This window comes from Lucilia cuprina, chromosome 5 (assembly GCF_022045245.1).
Source record: "Lucilia cuprina isolate Lc7/37 chromosome 5, ASM2204524v1, whole genome shotgun sequence".
Classification (NCBI taxonomy): domain Eukaryota; kingdom Metazoa; phylum Arthropoda; class Insecta; order Diptera; family Calliphoridae; genus Lucilia; species Lucilia cuprina.
Genome location: NC_060953.1, coordinates 29,475,925 through 29,490,924, shown reverse-complemented (window position 1 = coordinate 29,490,924; position 15,000 = coordinate 29,475,925). Strand labels below are relative to the sequence as shown.

General features: G+C 32.3%; 1 protein-coding gene across 6 annotated transcripts in view; it reads left to right on the top strand.

Annotated features, from left to right (window-relative positions):
• Positions 1–15,000, top strand: part of LOC111691096 (probable G-protein coupled receptor Mth-like 14) — a 65,673-nt gene that overhangs the window by 9,403 nt on the left and 41,270 nt on the right. For 5 of the 6 annotated variants that reach the window (XR_006940997.1, XM_046951679.1, XM_046951676.1 and 2 more), the window contains exons 2-3: positions 4,141–4,431; positions 14,541–15,000. Coding sequence is in view for 5 of the 6 variants with exons in the window: in XM_046951679.1 (XP_046807635.1) it covers positions 4,141–4,431; positions 14,541–15,000 (751 nt within the window). In the remaining variant the exon portion in view is untranslated. The remainder of the gene's footprint in view (positions 1–4,140; positions 4,432–14,540) is intronic. The other variant, XM_046951680.1, reaches the window with a different exon arrangement.

Genomic DNA, 15,000 nt, shown 5'->3' with positions numbered 1-15,000 from the left:
TGAGCGGGGAAGAGGAGAATGGGGGGGTAAGAAAACAAACATGATTTGGGATTTTCATGATTGTTTTTGACATTCCTCTTTAAACTGATTCGTACTGTTGATATTATGGTCATGTAAAATAAATAATTATGTCTTTTTTTACATGAAAACATTAAAAATTGCGAATTGGAAAAAACAGACGTCTGAAAAGTCTTCATGTAAATTGCGCCTTAGTTCGTAATATAATAGGAATAATTCAATAAACCGTAAAAGTTTTCTTAATGTGCTAAAAAAGTACCATAAATACAGTTTTCTCCCATTTTACACCCAAAAAGGAAAAAATTTAAAAAAAGTACAAAACAGGGAGGTGTTACAAAAAAAATTATAAAAATTTTATTTTGTTAATTAGTTCAAAAGTTATAAAGGGCCAAAATCACCCTTCTAAATTCAAAGGGTTTTGGTCCATATTCCCCTTTAATGATTATAAATATTAAGAAATCTGTATAGCGGTGAAAGTCGACATAGTTTTATAGAAGTCAAAATCCTATAACAATGCGGATCGTATATAATTGGCCTTACATATGTATAGTAATAGAAAATCATTAATTTTAATTATTATTATTTATAATAAAATTTGACAACAGTGAATTCAGTATAAATCAAATACATATATAAGTAAATCTTGGTAACAAACAACAAAATGATCGATTTATTTAGATGATCGATTTATTAGGTATCCTACACAAATTATCTTTAACGTACGTTGATAATGGGTATATACGATTCACCATCGCTGTATTTAACACTTTTAAATGTCAAACACTGCGTAGTATAATATAATAAACTAGATATATCCAATGTGCATTGTACCAAATGTTCATATTAAAATAAATTTTCGTGCAAAATTTGAGAATTTTTGCTAGAATAGTTTCCCAGACATAAAATTTTTCTATTTTATTAATATGGGGATTCTATTCCCCCTAATGAAAGTCAGCCTTTTTGATTTTGATAAGATTTGTTTATATGGAAGGTGCCACGCCCACTGTAGCTAGTTGTTGCAGTTTCTGAGATATGCGACTCTTAAAACAGATTTTATATGTAGCCGTGGCACCTAGCCCACCTGACATTTTGAAATAAAAGGTAGCCTATAGTTCCTTCCAGACATGCAGAAAGACACTGTGAAAATTTCAAGAAAATCGGTCCAGCCGTTTAGCAGTTTATAGACTTCAAGCAAACCCTCAGACAAATAAACACACATTCATCTATCTTCTCTGTTCTTCTTATTTCTATCTTCTATATATATATAACAAGTACGAATGTATAGTCGGGCGTAGCCGACCATATGATACCCTACACCTGTCAGTATGTATGTTAAAAATGGGGATTATTTAAAAAAATTAAACATTTGATTTGCTTTTTAACTTCATTCCGGAGTATTTTTACTTTTATTTTGGCAAAAAAAATTTTTTTACAAGAGGGCTCAAAGGGGAGTAGGGAAAAATACCATATGATACCCTACACCTGTCAGTATGTATGTTAAAAATGGGGATTATTTAAAAAAATTAAACATTTGGTTTGCTTTTTAACTTCATTCCGGAGTATTTTTACTTTTATTTTGGCAAAAAAAATTTTTTTACAAGAGGGCCCTATCCTTAAAAATGTTGGTAGGGGGAGTTAAGTCTTCTTCAATATTATTTATGTAGAATTTAAAAGTGTTATTAGTGTTTGTAATTGAATTTTGACCTTTAAGTCATTTTCTGAAGGGGAGTTTGTATGGGGGATAGGGTCAAATGAAGCCCGATAATTACAAAAATCGGTAGTGTCATTTAAAGTTCTATAAAACTAAGTTTTGTCGACTTTTGTTAACATAATAGATCATTTAAATTAATTATAAGCCAAAAGGCCCTATTTGGGGGGTACGGTTGTATGGGGGCTAGTCGAAATAATGGACCGATTTTAACCATTTTCAATAGGCTTCGTCCTTGGGCCAAAAGAAGCGTGTGTGCCAAATTTCATCTAATTATCTTCAAAATTGCAACCTGTACCTTGCGCACAAGGTTTACATGGACAGCCAGCCAGCCAGACGGACGGACATAGCTTAATCGACTCAGAAAATGATTCTAAGCCGATTGGTATACTTTAAGGTGGGTATAGGACGAATATTTTTCTATGTTACAAACATCAACACAAACCCAATATACCATCCCCACTAAAGTGGTGTAGGGTATAAAAACGAATGTGTGTTTGTTTGTATGTTTATATGTTTGAACGTTATAGACTACTAAACGGCTGAACCGATTTTGTTCGTATTCCTGTATGTCTGGAATAGGTAATAGGCTACTTTTTATTTTGAAGTGGGCGAGGAGACACGCCGGAGGAACTTTAGTGTCAATATGATTATATGGGATAAAAAGTCGGCTGACTAGCGTTAGGGAGCGTGGCACCCCACATATAAATTAAATACAAAAAATTCGTTTATCTTAAGATAATATAAATGTTAAAGTCTTCAAATTTTGTCGGGCCACTTTAGTTTCAATATGATTATTTAGGATAAAATGTGAGAGGGATAGCGTTGGGGGCGTGGTACCTCCCATATAAATTAAATACAAAAATTCGTTTAATAACATTAACATCCATATAAACATTTTGGGTAATAAATTGGCGGACCACCCTATATAAATCAAATAGAAAAATTCGTATTTATGAGAATATATTAGAGCTAAAATCATTAAATAATACTTGGAGAATTTTGACAATCATCTGAACATTTTCCCCCTTATTTACAAACAATATTTTTATTTTATAAATGGTTTATAAATTAGATTTTGTATGGAAATTTTGTTTTATAGACCTTTTATAAATAAAATTTGTTTGTGAATAAGGGGGTTAGAGTATAACGAGAGAACTATTAATAAGGACTTGACATCTCCCATATGAATAAAATACAAAATATTGTTTTTCGAGGAAAATATAGAACTAGATTCATCAAATGTTGCATATATTACTTCAATATTCATCGGGAAATTTTGGAGGAAAAAGGGCGGACTTTTATCTGGTGAGCTTGAAGCCCTCACATAAATTAAATAGAAAAAATCGTATATCTAAGAAACTAGGGTCTTAAAATTTTATATGAATAACTTAAACATTCATGCGAACATTGGCACCACATATATAAATTAAATAAAAATTTCATATATCTTGAAAATTCCAACTTTTCATAGATAGATAGATAGATAGATAGATAGATAGATAGATAGAAAGATAGATAGATAGATAGATAGATAGATAGATAGATAGATAGATAGATAGATAGATAGATAGATAGATAGATAGATAGATAGATAGATAGATAGATAGATAGATAGATAGATAGATAGATAGATAGATAGATAGATAGATAGATAGATAGATAGATAGATAGATAGATAGATAGATAGATAGATAGATAGATAGATAGATAGATAGATAGATAGATAGATAGATAGATAGATAGATAGATAGATAGATAGATAGATAGATAGATAGATAGATAGATAGATAGATAGATAGATAGATAGATAGATAGATAGATAGATAGATAGATAGATAGATAGATAGATAGATAGATAGATAGATAATAGATAGATAGATAGATAGATAGATAGATAGATAGATAGATAGATAGATAGATAGATAGATAGATAGATAGATAGATAGATAGATAGATAGATAGATAGATAGATAGATAGATAGATAGATAGATAGATTAGAATTTTCAAAATCTTTAAGTGAGTTTTTTATTTATACTAGAGGGTAAAATAAAAAATATTGCATATCCCGAGGCATAAGAATATGAATTATTTTTTAAGAATAAAAGTATATATTAAGTTTAAGCAAGTATAAGAAATAAATAGATCATTAATGTATTATTTTAGAATTTAAATTAAATATATTGTCATCAAGAGAAATTATAATAAATCTTTAAGACAAATTTTATAATTTAGTAAGTAAATAAATAATTTTTTTGGTTATTATGTATTTAATTTCGATTGGGGTAGCGGAGCACACCGGGTATTAGCTAGTTTTTATATATATAGATATCCTCATATAATTTTTGTTGGTTTCAGGATTTATTTTAATGTATATGCTTAATTATATTTTCTATCTATTCTTTTATTTCAGATACACTGAGACGACAACACCAGCTTCAGAGTTGGATAATTTCCCAAAAGACTGTTCTCAAAGACAAAAACGCAAAAACCTTTATCGACATAAAAATTCGCGCCTAAAGAAATGTTGCCCCATTGGCGAAAGCCTAAGCATGAGTGAAGAGAATCAAAGCGGGGCGATGTGTGGATCCGCGAACCTGCAATTTACACCAAACCTCATTAATGTAACACTGTTTGACAATTGCATTGAAGATATGGAGACTGAGTATACACTGCCTTTAGAAATTGGAAATCCCTGTAATACGTATGTACATATTGTATGTGTTTAAAATCCACTGCAGTAACCCTGCCAACAACAATTCAACTAACTTTTAATGTATTATAAGTTACATAACTTTTTCTCAGTTAGTTGTGGATTACATTTTTAATGGGCCAAACTGACTATTTGAACATAAGGGTGTATTGGCATTAGAAGTCATGACATTAGTACTTTAAAATTAATAGACTTCAATTTCAAACTGCTATCCAGAGAATTTTTGGCACTTCTGTATGATATGATATCTAACTTGTAGGTAGTCCTTAAAAGTCGGTTTATATATTGCAAAATATGAAATGTTGGGACATTTCTGCGTTAGGAACCTAAGTTAAGCATTAAAATATAATTAGTTAGCTTAAACTTAGTCTTTAAAAGTCTGTTATTTACGTACAAAATTTTAGGCAGAGTAACCGAAAAGAAAAACAAAATAACTCGCTACAATTGAGATTTATTTTGTAAACATTTATGAAAAAGTCTGCTTATGATTTTTATTTTTATAAGCAAAACAATAAATCGCAATTTTAAATACACAATACACACATACACACAAACTATCTTCAGAAATCATTGGTGTCAGAAGTGGAATAGCACGATGTTTATTCCACCAAACAATATAAAGTCCCTTACGGCAAAGTTCGCGAACGCAATTCAGAAAGCATTCGCGGATGCGTCTTCTAAAGCATCGACGTCCGTAGTTCAGAAGTATTCAGTATTCACAATGTCAGAATATAGCTCATCACAATCAACAACAGTGAAATATTATTTCACACGATTTGGTTGGGCATTACAGCTTAGCTTTTTTCCAGTAGAGATACATGTTTAATATGCAAGAGTCAGTATGGGTACAGAATTAAACTCAGCTCTTCGACTTTTAGTGAGTCCATTATAACAAGAAGATTTACCATATGAAGAATTAATAAGGTTTTAATTAATCATTACAACCAGAAGATTAACCATATGAAGAATTAAAAAAGCCTTTAATTAATCATAACGATGCTGCAAAAAATAAGTTTGCTGAAAGCATTAAATTTCGGAAAATTACTCAATCAAATGATAAAACAATAGCTAGTTTTGTTCTGCGACTCAAGCAAGCTGCAGTTAATTGCGAATATGAAACTTTCCTTGATAGAATGCTGAGCAGCTTCTGTATGGTTTGGAATCTCGAGAAATATGTAATTCAATTATTGGAAAGAAACCTGGTACATTTGCTGCGGCATACGAAATCGGTCAATCTCTGGAAGTCACTCAAAATACATCAGTGCAAGTCAATAGTTCAGACGCAATACCTTTAAATGAAATGACAAACAAACTAGGGTTTTCGCCGCCGAAGTTTAAAAACAAAACGGACGACCTATTAACATGGAGTTAGACATAGGAGCACCTTATGGTATCATAAGTTTAAAAACTCTTCGAAGTATTAAAAACCATTTTTCCTTACAAAGAACAGATAGACAATTCACTAGTTACAGTCGCCATAGAATCTCATGTGTTGGGCGGTTACCAACGTAAGTTGGTAATACTTCATGAAAACTAAAATTGTATGAATATAGCGCAGTTTATTCGCGAAATTAAATTTTCCGATCTGTTTTCCTCATCTGAATGTACAAGTACTATTAACGCCATTACAAACGATACCCCAAATTTAACTCAACATCAACAGAAAACTCTAAATCAACTATTGGCAAGATATGGAGATGTGTTTGGTGAAGTTGCTGGTTTGTTGTCAGGACCACCAATATCAGTTCACCTTAAAGCTGATGCAAGTCCAATCTTCGCAAAAGCTCGAGAAATACCACTAGCTCTGAGAGATGCATATGCTTTGGATTACTACAAACGAGTCGAATTTTCAGAATGGGCCTCAACCACTCATGTTGTACAGAATAATAATGCTGAACAAACTGGATATGATCTTAGAAAGAATGAGACAACATGGTTTGCGACTAAACCGGTCATAATGTGTCTTCGCCACTCCAGGAGTCGAATTTTTGGGTCACAAAATTGATTCCAATGAAATTCACAAATCTGAAATCAGTTATTTTTTGGTAAGGCAACTTACTATACTTCCTTTATACCAGATCTGGCTACGAGAGAAAGACCGCTACGAGACATGTTAAAAGGTGAAGAATTTAAATGATCCGAAGAAGCAAATAAATCCAATGAAGATATAAAAAACATATTGGTATCACCTCAGATTTTAAAGCCCTACGATACATCTTTGCCACTTCTATTAGCACCTGATGCTAGTAAGACTGGATTAGGTGCCGTTCTTTCCCATCGTCTTAGCAACGGTCAAGAACGTCCAATAGCATATGCGAGTCGCACAATGACGTTTACAGAGCAACGATATGCTCAAATTGACAAGGAAGTTTTAGCTGTTAAGAAATTTTTCCTATATCTTTATGCTTGTCACTTTTCGTTAATAACAAACCATAAGCCTCTCACACAAATTCTTCATCCCGAGAAGTCTCTTCCAAACTTGTGTATTAGCCGTATGGCTAATTATGTTGACTTTCTAGCTAATTTTAACTATGATGTAATTTTTAAGTCTACCAAGGAAAATTCGATTGCAGATTACTGCTCAAGACTTCCATTTTTTCTAGCTAATTTTAACTATGATGCCATTTTTAAGTCTACCAAGGAAAATTCGAATGCAGATTACTGCTCAAGACTTCCATTAAAATCAGTAAATTTCATTTATAGTCACTCTTCTGCGAAATTCTCATGTGAAAATAATAATGAAGAAGAATATGACGAATTCGTCAAATAAACCAGTTGCCAATAAATGCTGAAAGTGTAGCTGCTGAAACTCAAAAGATGAACATTTAGGGAAAATTGTACATTTACTCGAATCAGGGCAGTGCCCAACTCGTGCTGGATATAAATCTCCAAAATCTAACTACAAACTAGCAGCAAATTTTTTGGTGTTTGAGCATCGAATTGTGATTCCAGTATCACTCAGGAAGTTAGTATTGAAAGACTTACTTACAGCACACTTGGGAATGGTGAAGATGAAAGGAATGGCTAGATCGTATATATATTGGCCAGGATTAGATAGAGATATAGAAAATGCCGTTAAAGAATGTTTAGACTGTGCCAAACATGCCCATGCTTCACCAAAATTCAGAGAACACAATTGGGAATACCCGAAAGGTCCTTGGGAGAGGATACACATCGATTATGCCGGTCCTTTTGCGGATATGATGTTACTTGGGATCTCAGATGCTTATAGTAAATGGCTAGAAATAAAAGTAACACAATCAATAACATCAAGTGCAACCATAGCTATTTTAGACGATATTTTCGCTTTGTGTCAAAAAGTTTAAAGTTTTTCTGAAATCAGTAGGTGTAAAATATCACAAATTTGTAGCCCCATATCATCCGTCTTCTAATGAACAAGCCGAGATAAATGTCCAAACGGTAAAAGATGATTTAAGAGCGATGCAAACTTCCCGGAATAATCTTCGGCAAAATTGAAACATATTTTTACGTAAGTATTGGAAAGCACCATATTCTACCACAGGTAACCACCATCTCAACTGTTTTTAGGACGAGTTTTACGAACTCCTCTTGATCTAATTAAACCGGAAGATTTGTACACAAAAGTTATCAAAAAGCAAGAAGAGCATTTTCAACCTACATTCTGAACTTTTAAACCATCAGAAGACCGTTTAAAAATATGGATAAATGGGTTCTATTGTAAAAAGCCTACATTATCGCTTACCAAGGTAAAATGTTTAAACGACACGTAGATCAAATAAGAGGTTTGACATCTTGTAAAGGAAATACTGAGAATGGTCAGGTTTATTCAAATGGAAAAGTGCCAGAAAGAAGTGAATTGTATCTTCCCACACCAAGTCACCACGATAGAAGCTCTACAGGAGTACCTAATGGTCATTCAACACCTTATCAGCAATTAACGCCTAATGTGCAATTAACGCCGAACATACAATTAAGTCATAATATTAGATTAACACCGAATAGCCAGTTAACGCCAAGGGAACAGACCCAAGGAACAGAGAATCCAAATTAGACAACACCAAAGGTAACACCACAGACTCCACAATTTAAAACAACAGATCCTATTCAAGAACGAACAATGCCCACAACTCCGATTGCTCCTCGAAGATCAACTCGGCCTCCAAAACCTCGAGTATTGTTTAGTCCCAAATGATGACATTTACATTCTATTCCAATTATCGATTTGTAAAGGGAAAAAGAATATTTCAATCAGATTTCATTTTACTTATTTGTCATTTAGATATTTAAATTTTTCATGTAAAATTATATTATTCCTTGTTTTATATTCCAAAAAAGTCATACACAATAGTTATCAATTAAATGAGATTAGGTTGTGAGTGATAGTACAATAATTTGTATGCGAATAATGGAATTTTGAAATTTAAAACTAACACCAATTTTTTCGAAGTGTTTTTTTAAACAAATTTTTTACGATAAACAAAAGCAAAAACAGCAAAGAATATGAAAGTGTTGTTGTGTTACTCTTGCTTGAATGCAGTAAAGAACAACAACAACGTATTGCTAGTGCTTAGCGCATACAAGTGTATAGAAAACACACTGCCTATAGCTACGCGCATTTACAAAAAAAGAGTACCAAGTGCTTAGGGTTTAGGCACCCTTGTACTAAACCATTTAAGTAAAAACTCGAAACAAAAATCTGACGTGGCTTGTAATAATTTTAAATAAAATTAAAACAAGTAAAGGTAGTTTACATATGAAATGTTTCATATGTATCAGACGATATGTACAACTTTTACAGGTGGAAATTTTGATAGTACATATGTAAAATACATATCGTCTAATAGTACCTTAAGAGTTCTATATTCGATAGTGCCTAATAAACCCTTTGTAATCTAGAATGAAAACAGTCGTCACTTTAGTGCCCCCTTTGTAAGCGAGAGCGGAGGGAATCGTCTCTTTACTGTCTCTTTGTAGGGTGTAGGGTGACGATTGACTTCCTCGTAGGACAAGCCCATGTTAAAATGGTCGGTCACCTGGGTAGTCAGGTGGCTAGGGGCCACCACAAGTGGTAGGTTAAGTGGTCAGTTCTGGGCTGTCCCGTCGAACTGCTGGGCAGTGCTAGGGATGCCAATCGGGACTGATTTTTAAAAGTCCCGGGATTTCTAAACCCAGAAAAATATAAATAAATTTCCGAAAAACCTTAATAATTTACCGACAAAATAAAATTTTCTATTTCATATTACAATATGAATACATTAAGTATGTGTTTATTAATACAAAAAGCTTATCCATAAGTATTTTGTGAAATTTTTGTAAAATTAATTAATTTAAAGTACTAAAAATAATAAAATAGTTATTTAAATACAGTGCTTTCTAGATACACCACTCATGTGACCAACCGTCTTTAGCTGAATATCGGATATATGGTTTCTAATGGCCGCTAGGGAAACACTACAAAGCTGGTCTATATCAAATATAGCCATCGTAGTTCCTGCTTTTGCCAAGTTATCAGCAATATTATTTCTAGTTATATATCGTGTCCTCTTACCCAAATTAGAGAATTATCATCTCGCCATCTTATTAGCAGGTTGACTGCTAGTATAGATTCTGATATATCCATATCCGATAGTATCAACGCCTATATGTTGTCTTTTTTTATACCCTGGGTAGGGTATATTGGGTTTGCCCCGAGAAGCTCATTATTGTGTTTAATATACTCGTATATCCACAAAAAGCGGCACAACTAAGTTTTATACTAGCCTTGAAGTCCCTGTTGAATTTCGGGCCCAGTGCCATAGTGAAATTCAGGATAAATACATTTTATGTAACCGTAAATTCATCTTCCAAATTTTATGCCTCAAACTGGGGGCTTGGGGAAAGCATATTTCACTTTGTAAGTTAGTAGAGTCATTTTAAGCCTAAAAAATTACTCAATGAATTAATTAATTCGATTTAAAAATAGGCAGAAATATTTAAAATCTTATGATCCTGCTTATTTTTTAATCAAAAACTATTAAAATTCTCTTATTTAATATTTTATAATATATAAATCTAGCGGAAAAATATATAAACTTCGGGATTTTAAAATCCCCGGGATCTCTTTTGTAAAAATCCCGGTTTTCGGTACTTTCAAATCCCGAAAATCCCAGGATTTTCGGGAATTTCCGTTTGGCATCCCTAGTCAGTACACAATGCTTGGAAAGAATTTGGAATAAATTTCGTCGCATGAAAAGCGCGTAATGCTTTAGTGCGAAGACGCGTAGTGTGGACTTTCGACTTTGGTGCAAATTTCGACAAAATCAGTTTTTTGAGTTGAATTCTTCGACATGAAATTCCCAATAAAATATTTTTTTATTTAATATTTTTTGGAGCTGCAATTATAATTACGAGCTCAAAAGCCCTCAGATGTATGTATTTGATGATATTCTTTTCTTGGGTTATTCTAATCAATAAGGAAAAATTCGGTTATAGTAAGTCGGGTGAAAGAGGTCTTTGTCAGGTGTTATAAGGGAAAATCTCTATAACATTAACCTGAAGGATAGACTTTTTAAACAAAAGACAGCCAAATAAAATTTATTTCTTGCTTATAAAGATATATTACATACCCCTGTTCCAAAATTCTATACCGATCTAAAATGGAATTATTTTAGTGAATATATTTATTGAAACTATAAAACAATATTCTAAAACATCCCATCAATCCAAAAAGGTTACTTTTTCTTTATTTAAGTGGCCTCCGGTAGGTTAGTGTTCTAGTCTGGTAGACAGAGGTTGTGGGTTCGATTCCCACCTGTGGCACTGGTTAAGGAGCGTACAACAGGCCCGATAGAGGCCTAGATGTATTTCTTCGGATTTGATGTATATGCACCCTCCTTTCAAACTAACTAACTACTTTATTTAAAAACAAGCAAAACAAACTAACTAACTACTTTATTTAAAAACAAACAAAAAACAGAGATAAAAACATAGGGCTTATTTTAAATCTGGGAGACATTTAAAAAAAAACTTGGAGGAGAGTGAGCAAAAATTAAAAGTTGAAGAAATCAAACGGTATTAAAAAACTTTACTAATTCTACTTTCAGGGATGAAAATATCATACTGTAAATTTTACATAGATTTAATGAACATTTTTGTAGGGGATAATAAATCGAAAGAAGTAATTTTGAAACACGTGTTGCATAAATAATTTAGAAAACTTAAATTTTATATTTCTTTTGCGTTTTTAACTAAAATTTATAACATTTTCTTAAATAATATGTATTATACATGTATGTATGTTTTCGTATATATTAGGCATGGATTTGAATTAAGAATCTCGGAATTTAAGCAACGGGGCAGCAATTGTCAATGATTAGATAGCAAAGTACTTGTACATGGACCAGCTCAATCCGTCATACCGTTAGTTGTTTACTTTTTACACACCCAGTGGTTGAAAAAGTACCACCGTGAGATAATGCAACGCTTTAGGTACTCACGTAAAGCACATAGAAGGGTATTTCTCACGAAGGGTATAAAAAAATTATGTGTTTTTGCAACTTGTGTATTATTTGGTGCAATGTTTCGTTTTTGAATTTGGGTAAATTTTTTTATGGCCATTTTCAAATTTTCAGAGTTTGTCTCGGATTTTTGCCCATATCTTCGTTATTTACCGACCGATTTAAATAGCGATCTTCTTGAAAGCATGACTAACAGAATTATTGAAGATTCGGATCTCGCCGATATCTGGGGTCCTCTAAAAACTGATTTCAACAAACACACAGACGGACGGACAGACAGACGGACATAGCTTAATCAACTCCGCTACCTATAAGGATCCAGAATATATATACTTTATGGGGTCGGAAAATTATATTATAGAAATTACAAACGGAATGTCAAACTTATATATACCCTTCTCTCGAAGGTGAAGGGTATAAAAATATTTTATTGGGAATTTCATGTCGAAGAACTCAACTTAAAAAACCGATTTTGACGAAATTTGCACCAAAGTCGGAAGTCCACACTATGCGTCTTCGTGTTAAAGCATTACGCGCTTTTCATACCTTCTTCGTATTCTACGCTTCAAGTTACATGCAACGGTTTACGCTTTAAATAATGAATATAAAATGTCAAAATCAGCTGACATGTTCGTGCGCCGCTTGTGACGCTTATAAAAGTAGAAAGTAGATCAACTTTAAGCATTCTACGCGTCAAGGCATTCTACGCTTTTGTGCTTGTAACTTTCAGCATACAAATACATTGATTCTACTTTTTTGACAGACGCATAGAATGAGAGAAAGCGTAGAACGCGTGGTGTGGACCTCCAGCTTAAGGTTAGTTCTAGTTTCAGCTCTATCGGTCGGTCTTAGAGGCTGTCAATTGGAGATTGTAGTCATACAGGGTTTTATTCAAATAGTGTAACTTTTCACCTATTGACCTTAGAAAATACTATAAAGTTTTTCCCAATTTTTTCAAAAAGGACGTTTTTGTTTCATTTTTTGCGAAATAAAAGCTTATACTATTCCCTGTGTGATAATTTAGTGTGATGCGAGCGGGATATATGTATACATATATGTATATATCAAAATATTTTAACTCCAAAACCGGTATTGACATATAATAAAGTTGTAAATCCTAGACCGGCTATTTCGGAAGTATTTATTAAGCGAAGCCGTTGTTGGACATACCATAGAAAAGAAAGTCCTTGCGTCCGGCCGTAGGCGGTCTATTTAGAACTACTTTTATAAGGTGATTTAACTGAAGTGCCACTCGAAAGTATACGCAACCTTAGTATACAAATGAATTTTCATTTGTGAACTGAACTTTATTATATTTATTTGTGAACTTATCTACATTTTTTAATAAAAGTTGTCGAATAAATTTAAATTATGAAAAAAATGAAATGAGCAATAAACCATACTGGTTTTATTTAATTTCTTATATGGATATAAAGTCATATGGTTATATTTCTCGTTTTATGGAGAAATAAGGTCATATGGCTTTACTGTTCGTCTGTCTATCTGTCTTCATACTCTTCTTATGTCCAAGGGCGAACGCTATTGAAAGGGTTGAAATCGGTTGAAAATTTTCATGAAGACGTTAAATCCTCTGCCAAAATTTATAAGGATAGGCCCATGTTTGCACTTATCATTTTAAAAACAATCTACATGAAATGCCCGACTATTCATTCATACTTGTTAAAATTTTAAGATGTAAAATGCGGTCTCTTAAAGTGACATAGCATGCGGACACGAAAATGCGTAGCAATAAAACTATTTTTTTAGTATTCTTATAATTAAAAATATCATTACAACTTGGAATAAAATAATAATTCCCAAGTAAGACTTGAACTTGAGACGGGGAATCAAAGAATAATAAGAATTTGGACTATGACATTGTTTTACAACAATAACATTTCCTTCTCTTCACAGACGAGTTCTGTGTAAATTCAACACACTTGTGAGAACTCAATTCCTTCATAATACTTCAAAACTTTTTCGCGAAAATACCGGGATAATAGGACTTGAACGACGTTTTTTCACAAAAACATAACTATTTATTAATTTTTTACACAATTTTATCGCATTTAACAATCCGAAATATTTTTATTTTTCACAAACTAAAAAAATTTTTTTTTAATTTTTTTGACAATTAATTTTTATGTGTTGAAATTAAAATTGACAAAACAAAGTTGTATATTTGTATTGAAAATGAAAAAATTATTTAAAATAAACTTTTTTTTTGCAAAAAAAGAGATTTTAAGTCCGAAAAATATATTTATAAATGTTTACTGATTAGATGTGGGCAAAACAAATTAAAAAATCTGCGAATGTAGAAATTTAAATGTTGTTTATTTTTCCTAAAATTTGTATGTACGATTTTATCCATGTATGTATGTTTGGAAAGTGTGGTTAAGTGGTTGGAGCTCCAATTCTAATACAAAAATTCTACCAATACATACTTAGAGTTAGGTACTGAATGACAACTCCTTTACGTACCAACTGACAAGCCCCAATTTCTTTATATTCTTTGCTGGGAATATTGAGTTAATAATTTTTATTTAATTTATAATTAATGTGAAATATGTCCAGTTTTCCGATCAAGACGCTGTATTTCCTTTCATTTAATCTTTTTTACAGATCAATCTTATATAACGATGTAGATGATTTGTTTTTTGTCGTTCAAGATGGCTCGTTACTTGTAATGGATTTATATGCAAACGATTCGTATGAATTGTATAATAATTATTGCATTGATATAAGTAATATATCCGGCATTACATTCGCCATTGTTTGTATTACATCGGTGGCAGAGCATATTAGTCGCAGTCAGATTGTCGTCGTTGCCATTCTAATGCTATTATCTATACCCTGTCTTATATTAGTCGCTTACCTACATTTGCGAATAAAGGAACTACGATCTTTACATGGAACAATTCTGAGCTGTATGTCATCTTCATTAGCAACAGGTTTCTTTCTATACTTTCTAGTACATATATTTAATTTGGATGAACGTAATGTGGGATATGTCGTCCAATTTTTTTTATTATCGTATTACTTTTGGTTTTTCTCGTTGTGCTGTAATGTTTCATTAAATATA